We start from the raw sequence: 20845 nt of genomic DNA on the forward strand, positions 1-20845 counted from the left end.
CAGCATTTTCTTTTATCTACCAGTTTTAAACTTGTATTATAATTTTATATTTACTCTACATATTTATATACAGAAGTAAATATAGATACTTATGTGAATACTTATAAGTATTAAAATATGTGTATTTTTTAATCTGTGTTTTCATCTTTGAAGACTTTGTATATTAAATTTAAATACTTATTGTTTTGTTAGAATCATATTATTTTCACAATATTTGTGATCTAAAATAAAAAATATCTTTGTAAAATAGATCACATTTTATATCTGATTGCTTAGACTTCGCAGAAAACCACTTTGAAATTATTTAATATCAATGTGGTATAATAAGCTAATCTTAAGAAACAAATATTAATAAATTTAATTTGATAAAAAATATATGCTCCCTTATACATCCATTCATTTATATTCACATTATCTACTTACACACATTCCTTAGTCTATAATGTTTTTCTCATACATGTATATTAGAGTCTCTATGAAGATTTCCTAATTGTGCTTCAAATAAAATATCATTTAATAATTTTTCAGCTATAATTCTTTGGTCTAATCTCATATTTCTGAGTTTTGCTGCAACATTTCGTCCAATTGCATCAAATTCATCTTCCATTACAAATGAATTATTATGTGATATTTTTAAGAGATCAGAACATTCAGCTTCTTCTAACTTACGTCTACGAATTAATGGAGTATCAGACCACTCATTGGACTGATCATAAGATTCTTCATTTCCTGGTTGCCATTCATCCTAGAGAAATGTAATTTTTTTAATTTTTATGAAATCTTAATTTTTTATATAAAAATAAAATTATAAACAATATACCTACTGTCTTGTAACATTTTCTATATCCCCTTTTTGTTCTTACTATTTCTGGACATTTATCAGCTGATAAATCAATATATATCATTGCTGGTTTCCTTTGATTAGATTTACATTTAATTTTATCAACCATAAAAGGATGTACTCTCTGTAGAACGCTTAGATTAATAAATATAAAATAATTAAATCAAAATTTAAATAGTCTAAAAGTAAGCAAATCTTACTTTAATATGACTTAAAAAATTTCCAGTTGATTTTAAATTTCCATTCAAATGTTTCTGACATTGTAAACATCGAACTGTTACATTACTATCTTCTACTCTAATTACTGTAAAGAATTCTCCATCAAGTATGGCTGGTAATCGAATTGGAGTAAGAGTCATGCTTTGTTGAGTATTGGATTGTATCTGTGAGATTTCATTAGGTTGATCTTGTTGATGTTGTTCTGGCTCATGTTGTTGTTGATGTAAGCTTGAAGTTTCATGATTTTCTTGATTCTCTACTTCAACTGTTTCAGAAGATGCCTGTCCACTAACTGTTTCAGATATTTCTCGTTGTTGATTTGCAGCATCAATCATGCATGTGTCAAAACTTTCAGTTTTTGTTCCATACCTTTGTGTAGGAAATGTATCCATGATCTTATAATGCATGCAAAATTTACTCTAATAGAAGAGTGCGTTAAATAAGAAGGTGAACAGTTTAAATAAATTATACATGTATAACTCTTTAAATACCTGAAAAAAAATAAAGGACCATAATTTTTACTGACAGTGAAGCAAAATACTATTATTTATCTTGCTTTCTTATTGAATTTCAGATAAGCTCTTAGATAAGAATATTATAAGCATTATAAATCTAGATCAGATAATAGATGACAGATTGAAGAATATACAATCTAAAGAAAATACAGTATCTACTTACCAACCTCAGAAAATAAAGCTATATTGATACAATGTATAAATTTCTTGTCGCAGAATATAAAATATTCTTATAATGACGAAATCTATGACACATTTCTTGAAGTATTATAGATATTTTGTCTGCTTAAATCTAATAAAGTATGTCGTTTTAGAAACTATGACGAGGTATGCAAACGTAAGAACAAATACTTGGCAACACTGGTATAAATAAAGGTATCAATAAAATTTTATCATAATTTAAATAAATTTGCGTACGTGAATAATAAATTTTTGTTTTTTATTTTACTTAATAACATATTTAAAAAAAGTAATATTATATACTTATGATATATATTTATAAAGAAGGAAAAACTAAATTATTGTAGAAAAGGAAATAATAAAAATAGTTTAATAGATATTATTTAATATAATTATTTACAGTAGCACTTTATATATTTCAATGTTTAGTTAAAAGAAAAATAAATATTTTAAGTTCATACTTAATCATAAAAGTATGATTTCTTCTTTAAACATATTAAAGTTTATATATATTTTTTATATGTTTATTATTAATAAATTTTATATATTATATTATCAAATGTACATGCTTTGTCGGTAAGGAAAACATTCAATTAACCTTCAAAAATTGCAGGGTATTTTTGTAAAACACGAATAACGTTGTCAGCATTGATAATATCGATTTATTGTATTGGAAATAAAACGTTGAAGGATTGCAAGTTCTGTAAATACATGTTGAGTGTACTTGTTTTCTCATGAACATATTTGATAGTCATTATTAATTTATAATAATTTGTTAATAATGAGACATATAATATAGTATTTATTAAAATACGAAGTATCTATTGAAGATAGAAGGATAGAATACAATAGAATTTAACAATTTGACAAGATTTCTTTTACACGAATATATCTACACCCTGTTCTACAGAAATGAATTATTCTCATGATCTACCACAATCTAGAAAAAGAAAATTGGATATAGAAGAAAATGTATGTAAAGTTATCAGAATTTCTGAAATATTTTGTTTCTTTAATAAATATTTTTATTTTATTTGTATATCATAGGTTAATAATATATCATTGGATTTAACTGGCAGTAGCAACAAGCAAGCAAGAACATCAAATAAAGATGTATACAGTGATAACGCATTATTAGTTGTAAAACATTACAATTCAATAGAAAATAAAGATACTACTCTTAGGAGTAAAAGCAGAATTTTATATATGAGAAATTTTAATAACTGGATTAAAAGCATGCTTATGAGTAAGATTTTAATTTATTAAATCATAATGTGTTTACAAGAAATTGTGATTAGAATTTATTTACAGAGTTATATAGGAATGATACTTATGGATCACATGCAAATGTATTAGATATGTGTTGTGGTAAAGGAGGTGATTTATTTAAATGGAAAAATATGAATATAAGACATTTAATTTGTGCTGATTTGGCTGAAGTGACAATGCAACATTGTGAACATCGATATAAAAATATGTTGCAACGAATTTCTGAATATGAAAGACATTCTCGTATATTTACTGCTGAATTTATAATAGCTGACTGTACAAAGGTATTCAGTTTTATTCTTTTATAAGTTGTGTGAGAACGATTAGAAAATAAGGTGTCAAAATGTAATTGTTTTTCTGAAATATGTATTATTAAATTATTACTGTATATCTTGTCATTGAAAATCAGTAATAAGGAATAATTTTAGGTTCGTTTAAAAGAAAAGTTTAAAGATCCTAATATAAAACTTGACTTGGTTAGTTGTCAATTTGCATTTCATTATTGTTTTGAATCATTGGAACAAGCAGAATGTATGATTAAAAATGCAAGTGAATGTTTAAAACCAGGAGGTTATTTTATTGGAACTATTCCAGATGCATATGATTTAGTGTATGTTCATATTTTAAATATTGATAAATACATTTTTCATTTAAACTTGTATAAAAATGATTAAACAAATTTTTTAAATCAGTTCTAGGTGGCAAAAATGTGATGGTGACAGTTTCGGAAACGAGATTTATAATGTAAACTTTTGTTGTGATAAAGCAAAACCTCCACTTTTTGGAGCTAAATATCACTTTCAATTAGAAGGTGTTGTCAATTGTCCTGAATTTCTTGTTTATTTACCTGTATTTTGTAAATTAGCTTTAAAATTTGGTTTGAAGCTAATACTGTTTGAAAGGTAAGAAAAGTTCAACAATTATATTTACATTATTTTTATTGTATTTAATTATGTGAAAAGTGAAAATTTTGTAATACTTAATTACAGGTTTGGTAACTTTTATAAACGTATGAAGGACAGAGGTGAATTATTACTTAAAAAAATAGAAGCTTTGGAATCTTATTCACCACACTCTAATGTTCCACTTGTTGGTAAAGCTGATCAAGATTATCAACATGTTAAAGAATATATAAAAAAATCACCAAATTGTCCTGAAATTGGTACATTATCTCAGCCAGAATGGGAAGTTACTTGTTAGTATAAAATTAATTTATATGTTTTGATAACTAAACTTTTCCACTAATTTTATTATAATAATATTAATTCTATTTTAGCATTATATGCTGTATTTGCTTTTCAAAAAATGGAAACTTAATGAAGTAATAAAACTCAATGAAGCAAATCAAGATACATAAAACTACAAAAATTATAAACTATATAATGTTAATTTTGTAGCATAAAATTGACCATTGATTTTACATTATACAAACTAGTCTGTTACTATAGAAATAGATATGTATGTTACTATAGTATACAGTTGTTCTTTGATATCGTACATAATTTGTTCTACATAATTTTACAATGGTATTTTGCATAATTTATGTACATTATACTTTCATGGATTTCATTAAATAATCTAATATCATCAATTAAATTATGATTAAAAAGTCTACAATTTTTTTTACCCACTAACTATATTTTATTAAAAAAAAAAATAAAAATTTTAGAATAAAATAAAACTTGTTAAGCTTTGTAAGAAATTACCTTATTACAGTTATAAATACAGGATATATTTTTTTATAAAAACTGTAAACAAAAACAAAATAGCAAAATTAAATATAAAATGTTTAATACTTTAGAAACCTTTGAGACTATGTAACACATAAACTGAAATTTTTTTTTCAAATTAGTTTGTTTGAATCAATAAGATAAAATAGTGATAATAAATAGATAAATATTTTAATACGTTTTCTATGCACATGTCATAACTTTCGATATTCGACTTTATGCACGAATGTCATCACTTATAATTGAAGTTTGTGACAACAGGTGAACAAAAATTAGATATATCTCTTCAAAATTAATGCGATTTTCATCGATGAAAAAACACAATTCATACATTAGCAAATATTTTCATGTGCCTTATTCGTAAGATTGTAAACGTTACATTTATAACCAACGTTGTTCAAACGAAATATGACTGAATAGGACAGATACGGACTGCGGGGTAAAGGGTTATATTGGAGATCGAAGAGGCGGAGCAAAGAAGCGCATGCGCAGTTAGATATTTTTGATACTTAGACTGGGTCTCCTATATGATCTAAACGGAGGCACGGCTGCAGTCTCGCGCGAAGTGTATAGTCGAATAACGACTGACTGGTGTGTGTGCCCCCAGTCCTCTTTACTTCTCTCGCTTCTGTTAGCCCTTGCGTTGCCAGAGTCTATCAGTCGCGTTTGTATGAGAAATGGAGCTCGAGCAACCAACAACGCAGTCGAATTCCGACTCAGTAAGTGACTATTTAGTATCTGCTTGTTTTGCTGCGTTTACCTACGTGTACAATTTTTTAGTATTTTGTCTTGTATCGTGGCTTTTCTCTTGTACGTACGGTATAGTTGCGGACGCGAAATTTTTCTAAGTCCCAAAATGGCGTCTGCGACTAAGTCCTACCTGGCTCGCTTCGCACCGCCAGACGTTAAGTCCAATAGAAGAGTGGATAGTTATATACCATGTTACGATCTTATTAAGATGATACTTTGATATGAATTTTGTTGTTTTAGGAAAAAAAGATCAAGGAAAACAGCAATGTGACTGGGAATCATAGTGGTAAGCAGTTTGATCGTGCAGTTTAACGTACGCACTCTGACATAGCTGAAATCGAAACTTTACAGCAGCAAATGTTAAGTTCGACGCGACGACCAAAGAGTTGAGGCTGCCAACGACCCGACCGGTCTGACACGTGTTTCGACTCTGACGAAGCGTCCGAACTACTTACAACTTCCTGCAATTCAAATTTAGTTTCCTTTTTTGAATTGGCACTTGTTTGTAGTCTATATTACGGGAATTTTTAATTTTCGTTTTTTTATGTACAAATTATAAAATGTTTCTTAATTGAGATATTCTAAAAAAAATTATAGAATAAATTAACATTTCACATTTAAGTAAATGTGTTGAAATATAATTACAATAAATTTAATTTAAAAATTAAGTAAGATTTTTTTAATGTCTTAGTAATTATATAGTTTTATTTAAATAATTAGTAACATAAAATAATTTATTTTTTTTTAATAAGAATACTTCGAAATATTTGCGTGCATTCGTTCGTGCGTATGTAGTGTGAATGTGCACACACACACGTATATATACATACATACGTGCGTTTGCACGCGTGCGCGTCATGTAAACATAATATGTGCATATTATGTATATGGGCGCGCGCAAGCGTGTATATATTTCTTTGTGATAATAATAATATATATATTTAGATGCTCATATAAATGGTATGTCAAATGGATTTGATAAAAAGAGGGAACACAAATCCGAACATAGGGATAAAGACAAGGAACGTTCTCATAAATCAGATCATAAGGACAAAGAGAGAAGCAAAGAGAAAGAAAGAAACCATAAAAGTGAGCACAGGGATAAGGAAAAAGACAGACATAAACATAGTTCCAGTTCTATTAGAGAAAAGGATAAGCATGATAGTAGCAATAGTGCTAAAGATAAAGACAAGGATAGAAAAAGTAGCTCATCATCGAGCAAGGATAAAGAACATAAAAGTACCAGTTCCTCAAGCAAAGATAAAGAAAAGGATAAAAGCAAGGATAAAGAACATCATCATAAATCTAGTTCTAGTTCTAGTTCTAAGGATAAAGACAGGTATAATTTTATATAATTTTATACTTTGTTATACTTTTATATTTGTATTAAAAAAATTATGTTATAGGCATCATAGTAGTTCCAAGGATAAAGAAAGCAAAGAGAAAGACAAAGATAAAAGCAAGGACAAGGACAAATATAAGCATAGTTTAAGTTCAAGTTCTAGGGACAAAGATAAAAGTATTTCTAAAGACAAAGATAAAGAAAGAAAACATTCATTGGAGAAGGACAAGGAAAGACATTCCACATCTCATTCAAATGACAAAGAAAAACATCGTTCTTCTGAAAAAGACAAAGACAAACATAGTTTGTCAAATAAAGATAAACATCGTCATGATAAAGAAAAAGATCGACATCGTCATGACAAAGAAAAATGTATGACATGATTTTCTAATCTGTAGTGAAATTATAAATTTTATTTTAATTTTATTTGATTTATAGCTAAACACAGAGAAGATAAAGATAAGAAGGACAAGGAAAAGGAAGAAATTAAGGTAAAAGAGGAAATACTTGATATAAAACCAAATCACATAGGAAATGAAGAATTTCAATATGATGTTGGTCAAACCCTGAAGCATGAAGTAAAAGAAGTATATATTCCTTTATATTCTTTTTTTAACAGTGAAACAAATGAATCCCAGTAATAAAATAAATATAAAATAATAAATTTTATTAATAGGAACCTGTATCACAAATTGAGCCAGAAGATGATGATGACAGTGGCGGGGAACAACCATTATATATTAAAGAAGATGAAGATGAAGAGGAACCTGTTAATGAAGAAGAAGGTAGTATGGATTCAACTGATGGAAATGATACAAGACTTTCAGATCTTCATAATACAACTATTAAAACTGAGGAAGAATCAGATGAAGATATGCCATTAGTATGTGAAATTTACATTAAACTTTTATTTAAATTATATCGCATTTTAAAATAAAAACTTGATGTAATATAACAATTATACAGAGTGCAAGATCTATGGCTCCCACAAGTATTAAAAGAAGTATAGACTCAGAGGAAGAGGAGGATGTTCCACTCTCAGCACGTAAAAAATCTAAGAAGAATGATACAAAAATAAAGAAAAAGAAACGAAAATACGAAGATGACGAGGATGAAGATGAAATTGAACAAGTAATTCATTTTTCTACATATGATGGTATAATAATATTATGAAATTATTTAATTTTAAGTAAAAATTTTACAGAAACCAAAGAAAAAAGGTGCAAGGACATCAAAGGGTGAAAATTCAAGTCCAAGAAAGAAGAAACAAGAAGAAGAACAAGAAGTTTGGAAATGGTAAAATCTTTTAATATTTGAAAATCCCGCTAAAATCTACTGTATGTGTAGATAAGGTTATGTTATTTAACCTCATTTTATAAGTTCATTTTTTAAATTAAGGATAGTAAAATATGATATAAATGATATAAATATTATTAAAATTAATTATGTTTAATTTCATTAAGAATATCAGAATAATATCTTCAACATTTTTACATTGTACTTTTAGATGTAAATATTGTACTAAATTTGGAGAGTTTAAATATGTGTCTGCTTTGAGGTTAAGTGTTTCTATAACTTTTTTTATCGTAATATGTTCCATTGCAATTAATATAACAAAAATGAAAAAAAGAAAATACACAATAGAAATAAGTAAAAATATTGTTACAGGTGGGAAGAAGAAAAAAAAAGTGATGGAACAAAATGGACATTTTTAGAACATAAAGGGCCAGTATTTGCACCTGCATATGAACCACTTCCACCTGATGTAAATTTTTACTATAATGGTAAAGAAATGAAATTAAGTCAAGATGCAGAGGAAGTTGCAACATTTTATGCACGCATGTTAGATCACGATTATACTACAAAACCTGCATTTAATAGTAACTTTTTTCATGATTGGAGAGAAGTAATGACTGAATCAGAGAGGACTAAAATAGTTGACTTAAGTAAGTGCAATTTTAAAGAAATGCATGCATATTTTGTTCAAAAAAGTGAAGAGCGAAAAGCAATGACAAAAGAAGAGAAGCAAAAAATAAAAGAAAAGAATGAAGAAATCCAAAAAGAATATGGTTTTTGTACTATTGATGGACATAAAGAAAAAATAGGTAATTTCAAAATTGAACCTCCTGGTTTATTTAGAGGGCGGGGTGAACATCCTAAAATGGGCAAATTGAAAAGAAGAGTTATGCCTGAAGATATTCTTATCAATTGTTCCAAAGATTCCAATATACCAAAGCCACCATCAGGCCATAAATGGAAGGAAATTCGGCACGATCCGAATGTTACATGGCTTGCATCTTGGACAGAAAATATTCAAGGACAAGTAAAATATGTTATGCTCAATCCATCAAGCAAACTTAAAGGAGAAAAAGATTGGCAAAAGTATGAGACTGCTAGGAAATTAGCGCAATTGATAGATAAAATTCGTGCTGAATATAGAGAAGATTGGAAGAGTAAGGAAATGCGTATAAGACAAAGAGCTGTTGCATTGTACTTTATAGATAAGTTAGCTCTCAGAGCTGGTAATGAAAAAGATGAAGATCAAGCAGATACTGTAGGTTGTTGCTCTTTGCGAGTTGAACATATTACATTACATGAACAAAAGGATGGGAAGGAATATGTAGTTGTATTTGATTTCTTAGGTATGATTATTTTTTTTTACATATAAAATTAGTATATATTATGTGAATGTATAGCTTACTTTTTGCTTTTCAATCATTATTATATATAGGTAAGGATTCTATAAGGTATTACAATGAAGTGCCAGTAGAGAAAAGAGTATTTAAAAATTTACAACTTTTTATGGAAAATAAATCACCAAGTGATGATTTATTTGATCGTCTTAATACAAGTGTTATGAATAAACATTTAAATGAGTTGATGGAAGGTCTCACTGCTAAAGTATTCAGAACATATAATGCTTCATGGACATTACAGCAACAATTAGATAAATTGACAAATCCTGATGATACAGAAGCAGAAAAGATTTTATCGTATAATAGGGCAAATCGAGCTGTTGCAATACTATGTAATCATCAACGTTCAGTGCCTAAAACACATGCAAAATCGATGGAAAATCTTAAGGCAAAAATAGAAGCTAAGAAACAAGCTATTAGTGATGCAGAACTTGCTGTAAAGGATGCTAAACGTGATGCGAAACACGGTTCTGTTAAAGAAAAAGTGTATGTAATTATTACTTATTTAAAAATGTAATATTGATAAATATTATATTATATAATTGTTATTACAGTGTATATGAAAAGAAGAAAAAGACCCTTGATAAATTAAAAGAGCAGTTAACAAAATTGGAGGTCCAAGCAACAGACAAGGAGGAAAATAAGGAAATTGCATTAGGCACTTCCAAATTGAATTATCTTGATCCTAGAATTACTGTTGCATGGTAACTTTAATTTTTCTTTTATTTTATGCTAAACGTTATTAAGCATTATTAGACATTATGTACACAAATATCTACTGCATTTAATTTTTTATTTTTGTATTGTTTAGGTGTAAAAAACATAACGTCCCTATCGAGAAGATCTATAATAAAACTCAGAGGGATAAATTCAGATGGGCAATAGACATGGCAGGACCTGACTATGTATTTTAACCCCATAGAAGATTGATTATTACAAAAAATAACTCCCACTAATTGTATTTAGTGAAATTTTCGTTAAAATTATCGGGAGAAAAGTAACGGTATAATTTTCTATATTTACAAAAAATAAATGTGAGAGTGTGGAGACATATTTTATATAGAACACTACGTTAAATTTCGGTAAAGACTTTATATCCAATGTGTAATCGACACATACTTGTAGTTTAGAATTGATCGCTTAGCAATCATTGCATACAAATTTTAGCGGTCGCATTTGCATATAGACGTTTAATTGATCTTATAAATACTAGAAATGAAAATTGAATAGTTTGACAAAAAATTAAATTCATTAGGTAGAAATTTATAATGTTTATGAATTAAGAAACAAGATTTGTGCAAATGATCTAAATTTAGAGAACATAGCTCAGAATTATTTCACTAAAACAAGAATTTTACTACCTTACTACCTTACCTCTAAATTTAGAAGTGCACGATCAGCATGGGCTGTTGCATTGTACATAGAATTATTCATGAAAACTTTGCCAGCCAATTAAAGGAAAGGTATATGTATGTGTATTAGGTCTATAAAAATGCATCTGCCAAATGAGCAGCTAATTTTATATTCCTTTTAATTTGACTTTTCTTATTAATGTATAGTGTCATCAATGGAAAGTTATTTGTATTATTATGCATTATGACATTCAGAAAAATTGTGTAGAGTCTTGTGCTCTACGTGAATTCTTTAGTATACAATTATTAGCGAACGTGATTTGAATATACTGTCCCAAAAAATAATTATTATGACATAGTAATGTATTTAAAAAGTAGATCATCGCTTTTAGCGATTTATGCTTTATAAAAGAAAATGTTTAGATTATAATAAATGTGAACACAGTGTATCCTTAACATTTTTTTTAATATTTGTACACTTAAAAACCTTGTGATCACCATGGTATAAAATGTTGTAAAAGAAAACTACCGATTTCGATACATTAGAAATTAGTTATCATATAACTATAGTTGAGTTCTGTTTGATCATATTAACTAGTGTCATCTTAGTATATACAAACCCATATTTAATAACAAAATACTCAAATTTATTGCAATATTTTTCAAAATCCTTTACATGATATATACTTGTGAATCATTTGTACAAGATATTCTACATTTAAAGAATATCTTTGTTTATGTGACTAATGGGACTCAAATTATACATTAATATTCGAGAGTATGAAATATTTTATTTTAATTGGTTATAAGTAAATCATATTTAAAATAGGTCGATCTATTGGCTTATTTATCTTGGAATATAAACCAGGGACGAGTAATTTTTTTGGTAGCTTAGAAGATATTCACTTTAACTTAATCAAAGATTTTGTCATAAATGTATTATTTCTCTCGTAGGGATATTCATTCATCTCACTGAATTTAGTGTTAATTACTCGTCACTGACAAGATATTCTTACAACACTGTATTGTATGCATACAAATACATATGGTCCTTTACACTCATACTTATATATAAATATATATTTAAGGAAATTGCAATGATAAAATTATACAAATATGTAGTCAGAATGGTGGTTCTTTGTAACTTTTGTTTTATCAAATTATTACAGGATAGTTTATTTTATTTAAAACTATAGAATGTATACTAATGAGTTCTAAGAAAAGTTATGAAGTTATTAAAGGCCACTATTCTCAAAAAACTGCCAACATTGTATGAAAAATCATATAATTTAATCGTCTGCTATGCTACAGACTAGTTTCTAACATTCAAATAAGTTTGGTCATGTTTTAATTGTCATTAATAACTCAAAATGAATATTTCATTAATTTCAAATATTTTACTATTTAAAATAGTAAATTCTTACAATGTATAATATATTTTTATATTACTATTTTCCTCAATATTGATGATTATAAACATTTCTGTAAATGAAACTGGTACTGTATATCAGACTAAATTAACTTATACAATGATTAAGTAGACTGAATTTAAGATATATATGTGCGTATATATGTTACATTACCCTTATTTTATTTTAATGAAGTCATTTGCAATATAGAAATTAGTAACTAATTAACATGACATTATAATGGAATACAATCAGTAAGTAGGCCTCTGATATCAAATGTTTTATGCACATAACATCAAATAATATAACATTTTTAACTTTTGCAAGAAGTGAAAAATAAAAATACAATCGATATCTAGTACAATGAAGTGTGCACAAATTGAAGGTGTATGTAAATTTCAAACATTATCATTTCTATACAATACTAAAATAATAAAACTTATAATAATACTAAAATAATAATAAAACTAACAAAAAGATTAGTTGATTTATTTATATAATCTCTTTAATTGTTCACATAGATACTATTAGTAAAATTCAATGGTTTAAAATATATCGCATCAAGTTAGAGGTGTGTTTATTTCGAAGTGAAAAAAAAGTAGAACCCAATAATACTCTTTACTTTTATTGGTTTATTATTAAAGAGCAAAGTACAATAATATACTATTATATTACTGCAGTTAGTGATGATAGTAATAAATTATTAATAATTTAATTCAAATAATTGTGTAAATTTGTAATAAATATTAAAGATGTAAAAACATACAAACATAACGTTTTATGTGCGTGCAATACCAAATGAAATAAATATTAAATATTTTTCTTTTAATATTTCAAGCCAGAAAATAAAATACATAAATAACATGACTTCCAAGTTCGAATAATATATACTTCAAAAAATATTTAAAATAATTAAAGAATAATCAGAAATATTTAAAAACATATTTGTAATTTAAATTCTGGCTAACGAAACATTCATAACATACAATATAATTTCAACTGAAAGGAGAGAAATAATACGATAACAAAAAAATATAACTTACCGAAATATAACTTTATATCTAATAAAAAATAAATTCCCGAATTAATTATAATACAAAAATTTCTTTATGCAGTATTGAAAATTAATGCTTATCCTTAATTATATAAAAATCAATACAGGAGCATGAAGTTTCTATTTTTTTTCTCTCCATAAAATTAATAATATATATTACACAGTATCATTGTTTAGTATATAAAATATAAAATCTTGATTTAAGATTAAATGAAATATTTTTTTTTGGTTATTATGTCACAGCAGAGTAATTACCAAAATGGTAGTTTCTACATTAAAAAGGTAGACTAGACTATGCTAAATCACTATTTCGTTACGATTGTTATACGTAACAAAATAAATATTATGCATCAAAAATTGAAGTATTTTTTGAATGCTTATATAAATTACATTCTATAATGTTAAATTTAATCTTATTTATAATACCAATCATCATTTATTTGTTAATGAAGTTATATATTCACAAACAAACACAATTTTCTTTTTTTTTCAATACTTAAATCACCCAATTTAAACAGAAAATTATCAACAGAAATACTATCTAATTTGAACAATATTCAGTAATTATCAATTGTATAAATTATATTTTGACGTGTTTTGCAATTTGATCTATCATACTAAAAATATAAAAATTGTTTATTGTCTTTCATAAGTATTTATATGAATTCTTTCAATCCTAATAATAATAATAGTAATAATAAAAGATAATGATAAAAATAATAAAATTTGTTCCGTTTACTACGAAATATGAATTAGTACATTAATGTACTTATAAATCCAACTAAAAATATTTCTTCCAAGATACTCGATTAACTAGGATTAAACAACTTGTAATGAATTTGACGAATTTGTCACAAACAGTTGTAATATAAAAGCATAAATGCTTATTAAAATTCCAAATTATTTTACAAATAATTTAGATTTAAACATGCATAACATTCTTAAACATTGGTACATATGTCGATATTTATACTAATTACTTTGTATTGCTATAATTGAATTGAGCAATACATGTTATGTTACTCACAAATTGTTGTGTATTCATCTGTGAGCTCGTATATATTGCGTATTCATTCATTTCAGAACATTAAACCAAGTTTACTTTTGAAAAGTTATCACAATACATCGACATAAAAATCGATGTAGATTAATACATACAATTTTATGATGATCAAAATATTAAACTTTCCAATTTCATTCTGGATCAGTTTCTCCTTCTCCAATCGGCAATACTGAAACAAGACCAGCTGCTATCTTAGCTTTATATGTCTCCGGTTCGAACCAGCGAATCGGTTCCTGTTAAATAAAAATGATAATTAATTACGAAACTCTTGATAATAAAGTATTATTAGGTACTAAATATTATATTTTCTACATTACCTTAATATGATGTTATAAGCAGCATGCTTTAAAATTGTAAAGCAAGTGTTAAATGATTTAAGTAATGTGCATCATGCTTTCTTAGTATAGTGTCACAAATATTTTCGATTTCACTTTTTAAATAAAACAAAAATTTGCCACATTTTTGTTATAATGTATGCACTGTATGATTTAAAATGTATAAAGTAAAAATGTTTTATTATTTTTAATATCCCATAAGTGTTACACAACAATATTCCGTACACAAATCGTTTTTAGTCTTTTATACCACATAAGATTCTATACTTTCCTCAAAATAACACTTCTAAAATTAATCAAAATTACTTTTTCTTAAACTCATTTAATATTGATTATTCAAATTTAATATCTACAGTAAATTATGTAGCTATTAAAATAAGTCTTAATATTTATGAAATATAAAAATAATATATATTTGAAAGGATATAAAGTTTAAATTCATAATGTATTATAAACGTAAAACGATATATTTTCATTTTTAGCTTATATTATTAATCAAATCTTTAATTCATAAAAAAAATAAATATTTAACTTTTAACAACACAAAGTAAAAAGACACGCTTAAAAAATAATTTTTTATAGCTTATTCCATAATACTATAAAGTATTACTATACTACATACTATAAAGCTCTAATTTATCTAACGGAGTAAACATATTGTACTAATATAGTAAAATGTAATAATAAATATTAACATATTATTATAATTTAAGGACAAATTATATTGTCTTCATCAAGGAAAACTATTAGGTAACATAAAAAACAAATCTTATATGTAACCAATTTTCTACATAATACTGATAAAATAATTTGTTTGGTAAGAACTATCAAATATCACAAAATTTATCATAGTTACATCAAATTTTTGGTCTAAGTACGTACGTATCTTACGTATATATCTAATAATGTATGTTCTTACAGACATTGTAATTTATTATTTACAACACAAAGAAAGTAAACTCAAAATGAAAATTGATCTTGGTTAAAATTAGAAATTATTTGGTAATTATACTTTCGTGGAAAATGTCTTTCATTAATAGAAGAAATTTTCTTTATGCTATCACACAATTATCTTTTTCTATGCTATCATGCTATTACTATTTGAGATTCAATATTTAAAGATGAGTATTTTAAAAATGAAATAAGTAAAATATAAAAATCATTCTAGAGGAGTCAGCATATTTCAATAGAGCAGATAAATGTAACTTCGAGATAGTGAAATTAATTTCAAGGTGTTAATCAGGTACCATCTCGCAAAAAGAATTAGTAAGTAACACTGTTGTACATCAGGTGATTAGCATTGGTATCACATTGATGTACCTTGCGAACAATGTTGGGACATTCCTTCTGAATGCGAGCCCAATCTGCAGGCGGCCGTTTAGCATAAGGGCCTGTTGAACACAGCAATAAAAACTCATATGTGAGTTCTCTAACTTCTGGAACTAAATATAATGTTATCGAAATATTATCTTTTGTACTTACAAGATTTTTGTAATCATTTAAAATAATTACCTTCCTGAGCTGATGAATTTATTTCAGATATATGGGGTTTATAAGTTTCTTCACTTTCTGAAGTCGCAGCACTATCCATATTTAATTCACGACCTACTTCATTTGTATTACTTGGAGTTAGTGATGTTTTTTGTGTACTGGAAGACGAGATCGAATAAGGAGATTCTTCTTCAAAATTGAAGTATTCTATACCACTTGTGAAATTTTCAGAATCTCCCAAGAAATATTCGTCTAAAACTAGTTTTGCAGTCTAACATATATAGTAATTATGTTAGAAACAATGTACTTAGAAACATAACTTATGTTTTAAGAAAAGAAAATTATTACCCTAACAAGATCAAGATTGCATCCTGTGATCTTTAAAGACTGGTTACCAACAGTAACTGTATATTTATATTCGCCTATACTGGCGTCGTTGGTGGAGAAGCTATGGAGGAGTGAACTTCGTAAACGAGAGTTTTGTTGCTGATGCTGCAATCGATTACTCTCATCTGATGCACTACTATTTAATGAAGAGCTAGAACCACCCATAGCTCCTTTTTCTCCTCCACCTTGCTCCAATCTCACCGGTGATGCATTTCGTTGAATCGTATCTTTTATTAAATCCTTCGCGTAACTGCCATATTAATGTACTTCTTAATAAATTATATATAAATTATATATTTGAAATTCAACATACAATAGTAAGCAATTAAAATTAAACTTACTGTATCTTGTCCTCGGAAGTACCCGTGATTTGGACAAGTCGTTCTTTGGCTCCAGGGTTTACTGTGAAAAAGAAAAGAAACATTATATTAGACGCAATATTTTATAATATCGATAAAACGTCAAATTTTTGTTATCAATCAGAATTTATTATGTAAGTACTTATTTGCATTGTGGTTAATGTGCAATTTATCAATGCAAAATTATATATCAATAAATATATATTAAATATGGATATTGATCAAACACTCCAAAACAAATTATTTATGCATTAGAACATTAAAAAGTTTAACAACATTTGTGTAAACATTTTCCTGTAAAAAGAGATAACTTTTAGATATTTAAAACTGTAAGCATTTATAAGCAATAAACAAAATTATATGAAATACATAAAATGATGAATAGAACTGTAACTGTAACAATCACTATTCAACATTTTATACTTATTTAAATATGATTTAATAAGCTGCAAATAATATGCATTCTAATGACAGTAAAATATGATAACAATCAAAACAGTAGTACAATAAAACAGATTTTGAGCAATCACACAATAGAATGTTCACAATAATTTTATTAAGTGACTAACATAATAACATATAAAGACAAAAATTTCATGCAAATAAAAGTAAATGTAAGTTACAACACAAATTATACTTGTAAATTAATGTAAATATCACTTGCTACCATAACTTTATTTTATAGGATATAATTATTTTATAGTATATTATAGAAAAATTTTCAATACTTCTTTTTGGTATTTTATATATGAATATATAATGGATATTTTACAAAATTTGTAATTATACGGAAACAATACTTCAATTTTGACTATTTTATAAAATGGATTGACACAATGAAAATATTAGGATATGTAAAGATATTAAAAAATATATAATTAGTTATTTTTATAATGCGTGAACATGATGCTATTAAGCCATCTGCAAATTGTTTGTTTACCTCGCTGGAAGGAGATGATTGTCTGGCTGAGCTCTTCGATCATGTGAACCCGCCGCCCTTTTATTCCCATCACTGTATTTTTGTGCAAATGATTTAGAAGTAGAAACATAATACTTACTACTTACAATAGATGTGAAAATCAGTATATAAAATATAAGATATATCAAAAAACAGATCCAAAAGTATAGTGCAATGGTAACTTAAAATTAAAATAAACCATTCAGAAATTAAAACAGGTAAGCCATATTCTACATTATATTACGGAGTTTTACATGTATATTTCAACTACAATATACATATCACTAAATTAATTTAAAAACATTAAATTTTCCTTACCTTTACCAGAATCACTGTTACGTATAACAACTTCATCTTTACAGTAGTTTTTCCCAGGAATACGCGTAGGTTTAACAAATTTGCCACTATTTTTTATAACTTCACCAGGTCCTAAGATAGGTGCCACTGTAGGTGAAGACATTGTTGCCATAGGAGATGACAATGTATTTGTAGGTGTATCAGGAATTGCTTCTGCCTGTTAATGTCATTTTATCTTTATAAATCATTCAACTCATATTATAGGAAAACATGTGTTTATCTAAAAACATACATTATCCAAATGGGATAATTTCTGTGTGTAATATACATCCATAGAATCGGTATGACGCCATTGCTTGGCTCTTAATTCTATAAGTTCCAGCAGGTGAACCCTAGTCGTCAAATCTAGTTTTTCGTCTTGACTTCCATTTCTGATCGCCACAAAAGCTCTATCCAGCTGATCTGTACATTAATGAACAAGAAATTAAAATTATTAATGGATTAATCTTTTATCTTTCTATATTACAAATACTATTTTAAACTATACCTTTATAAATAGCTTCTAATTGATGAGCATAAAGTTTTAGATGATTACACATTGTTATTACATTTATTTGTAGCGTTCGGTCATGGAAGCCATTAGTTAGTTGCATTGCAACATTGTCGATTAAGGACACTATGTCCTCCACTGTGAAACAATTTTTAAATTTAATAAATTATAGCTGTTAAAATTAATAATTAATGCATTACAAGAAAAATAACTAAGACAATAAAATATATCTAAATCCATACTAAATATACATATTTAGAATGCAATATAATATAATCTAATGTAATATCAGAGATATTATATAAAATTAACAATTACCAGTCGTAATCCGCCCATCGACGGTCGCGTGGCGTTGATTAAGTTTAAGCGGCCGAGGTTTTTCAACTTTCTTAATGGTTCGTGCTCGGTTTAGTTGCGTTGCGGCCATTTTTTATAATCTTAAACAAACAAAAAATATAAAAAATAAATTCACAAAAATGACTACTAATTACATACAAAATTAAATATAAATTTATTAAATTATCTAATGTATTTTATTTGAAACCTTAAAAGTAATATTCCTTAACATGAACACATTTTTACATTATTAGGGAGTATGTACTTTAAACATTACCTTTCGGAAAGAACATGTAATAAAATAACAAGTATGTAATTGTCTAATCGATTTCCTTTCATATAATACTGAAAGGTTTCATAACGGAATGCTAGTTGATAATATAATATAGATAATTACTTGTATAATTAATATTTATGTAGATATTATTTATATTTCTTTAATAACATAGCATAATTCCGAAATTAATACTTAGAGAAAAGAAAGAGTAATACAATACTCTAAGTTTAATTATTTTCAAAAGTGTATTCTTTTAAATTCTCGATGTATAGTTTTGCGCCGCGGGTGATTTAAAAATAACTACGGAAAAGAGAGTGGTTTATGAAGAATATAATGATCGATAGCAAATAAGAAGAACTGAAACTTAAATGTACTAACGTGAATTTTAACAATATTTGTTATAGTTGAGGCAGTTGGGGTGAAACGTAGACTCTTTACAATAGTAGGTTATTTTGCTGTAGTCTACGTAGCGATAAAAATAATTTATACAGTCCCCATGTGAGCGCCTCTGGCACTTTCGACATCTTGTAAGGTACGTTAGAAGAAGAAGGAAAATGTACAAAGAACAAGGAGAGAGAGTAAGCAAAAGAAAGGAGAAAACAAGAGTGGGGGAGGAAGAGTGGAAGGGAAAAGCAGAACATATAAAAGGAAAAAAAGGAAAAAAAATTTAACGAATTATTAAAATTTTACAAAGTATAATACAAATGACGTAAATTTTGTGTATATAAATTACTGAACACTGAAATGTATTATGCTAATAATTAACATGCAAAACGCTTACAAAGTCTAAAATTGTGAAAGTTAAGGCACATCATGTCGAAAAAATATTTAGTATGCAATATTAACCAAGATATTACATTTAAAGGCTAGTAATTACACTTCAATTTTCATTGTTGGGAAGAAACTTACCACCACGTCGGCCGTGCCACAAATCAACGACAGGCAGACCGTCTGAAAGAAATCGGTAAAATATGTCGTTGACATACGTTGCGAAGGTATATTCAAGTGTCTTCAATTTAAAACGATGATACCAACACGACATTTAAAATTCACTAGTCAAAGAACTAAATGGAGGCCTTTTTTTGAACGTTTATATATAACTTCGCATAATATAAGATGAGCTTATTAAATTTGCATAAATACATTATTGACATTGAAAACATTTTATTCAGTCAGTAAGAAGCATTCTACATGATGATTGATGATTGATGATTGATGATGACGATGACGATGACGATGACGATGACGATGATGATGACGATGATGATGATGATGATAATGATGATCATGATAATGATAATATAATAATAATCAGAATAATCATAATAATTATAATATTAATTTATAATAATAATTCATTCATAATAACCATTTATAATATACAGGTAATTCTCTCTCTCTCTCTTTCTCTCTCTCTTTCTCTCTCTGGCGCGCG

At 26.9% G+C, this 20845-nt stretch overlaps 4 protein-coding genes across 7 annotated transcripts; 2 read left to right on the forward strand and 2 right to left on the reverse strand.

Moving 5' to 3' along the window:
• Positions 1–385: 385 nt before the first annotated feature.
• On the reverse strand, positions 386–1576 carry LOC108552047 (uncharacterized). The gene is made up of 4 exons (XM_017906423.1): positions 1552–1576; positions 1042–1479; positions 825–965; positions 386–745 (listed from the first exon to the last, which is right to left on the reverse strand). Exons 2-4 carry the CDS (start codon positions 1465–1467, stop codon positions 452–454), a joined length of 861 nt encoding a protein of 286 aa, XP_017761912.1. The 5' UTR covers positions 1468–1479; positions 1552–1576; the 3' UTR covers positions 386–451.
• A 1033-nt stretch (positions 1577–2609) lies between these two features.
• Rnmt (RNA guanine-7 methyltransferase) lies at positions 2610–4341 on the forward strand. Its single transcript, XM_017906413.1, has 7 exons — positions 2610–2727; positions 2803–3001; positions 3067–3308; positions 3453–3634; positions 3717–3926; positions 4014–4219; positions 4301–4341. The coding sequence occupies exons 1-7, from the start codon at positions 2668–2670 to the stop codon at positions 4339–4341; spliced, it is 1140 nt and encodes a 379-aa protein (XP_017761902.1). The 5' UTR covers positions 2610–2667.
• Positions 4342–5194: 853 nt separating this feature from the next.
• On the forward strand, positions 5195–10587 carry Top1 (DNA topoisomerase 1). 2 transcript variants are annotated; one of them, XM_017906416.1, is made up of 12 exons: positions 5195–5473; positions 5745–5790; positions 6450–6843; positions 6911–7218; positions 7285–7433; positions 7523–7729; positions 7813–7977; positions 8051–8142; positions 8515–9488; positions 9578–10028; positions 10097–10246; positions 10354–10587. In XM_017906416.1, the coding sequence occupies exons 1-12, from the start codon at positions 5432–5434 to the stop codon at positions 10454–10456; spliced, it is 3081 nt and encodes a 1026-aa protein (XP_017761905.1). In that variant the 5' UTR covers positions 5195–5431; the 3' UTR covers positions 10457–10587. The 2 variants fall into 2 exon arrangements, with proteins under 2 accessions (XP_017761905.1, XP_017761906.1); XM_017906417.1 differs by lacking the exons at positions 5195–5473; positions 5745–5790; positions 6450–6843; ... (3 more) ...; positions 7813–7977; positions 8051–8142 and adding an exon at positions 8255–8404.
• Positions 10588–14374: 3787 nt separating this feature from the next.
• mxt (Eukaryotic translation initiation factor mextil) lies at positions 14375–20451 on the reverse strand. Of its 3 annotated transcripts, none has more exons than XM_017906425.1 (11): positions 20320–20451; positions 19116–19234; positions 18795–18935; positions 18540–18709; positions 18269–18464; positions 17933–18004; positions 16975–17035; positions 16595–16883; positions 16268–16517; positions 16076–16197; positions 14375–14653 (listed from the first exon to the last, which is right to left on the reverse strand). In XM_017906425.1, the coding sequence occupies exons 2-11, from the start codon at positions 19222–19224 to the stop codon at positions 14552–14554; spliced, it is 1512 nt and encodes a 503-aa protein (XP_017761914.1). In that variant the 5' UTR covers positions 19225–19234; positions 20320–20451; the 3' UTR covers positions 14375–14551. The 3 variants fall into 3 exon arrangements, with proteins under 3 accessions (XP_017761914.1, XP_017761915.1, XP_017761916.1); XM_017906426.1 differs by lacking the exon at positions 20320–20451 and adding an exon at positions 19789–19936; XM_017906427.1 differs by lacking the exon at positions 17933–18004.
• Positions 20452–20845: the final 394 nt, after the last annotated feature.

This window comes from Eufriesea mexicana, unplaced genomic scaffold (genome assembly GCF_001483705.2).
Source record: "Eufriesea mexicana isolate 0111107269 unplaced genomic scaffold, ASM148370v2 scaffold5394, whole genome shotgun sequence".
NCBI classification, from domain to species: Eukaryota; Metazoa; Arthropoda; class Insecta; order Hymenoptera; family Apidae; genus Eufriesea; species Eufriesea mexicana.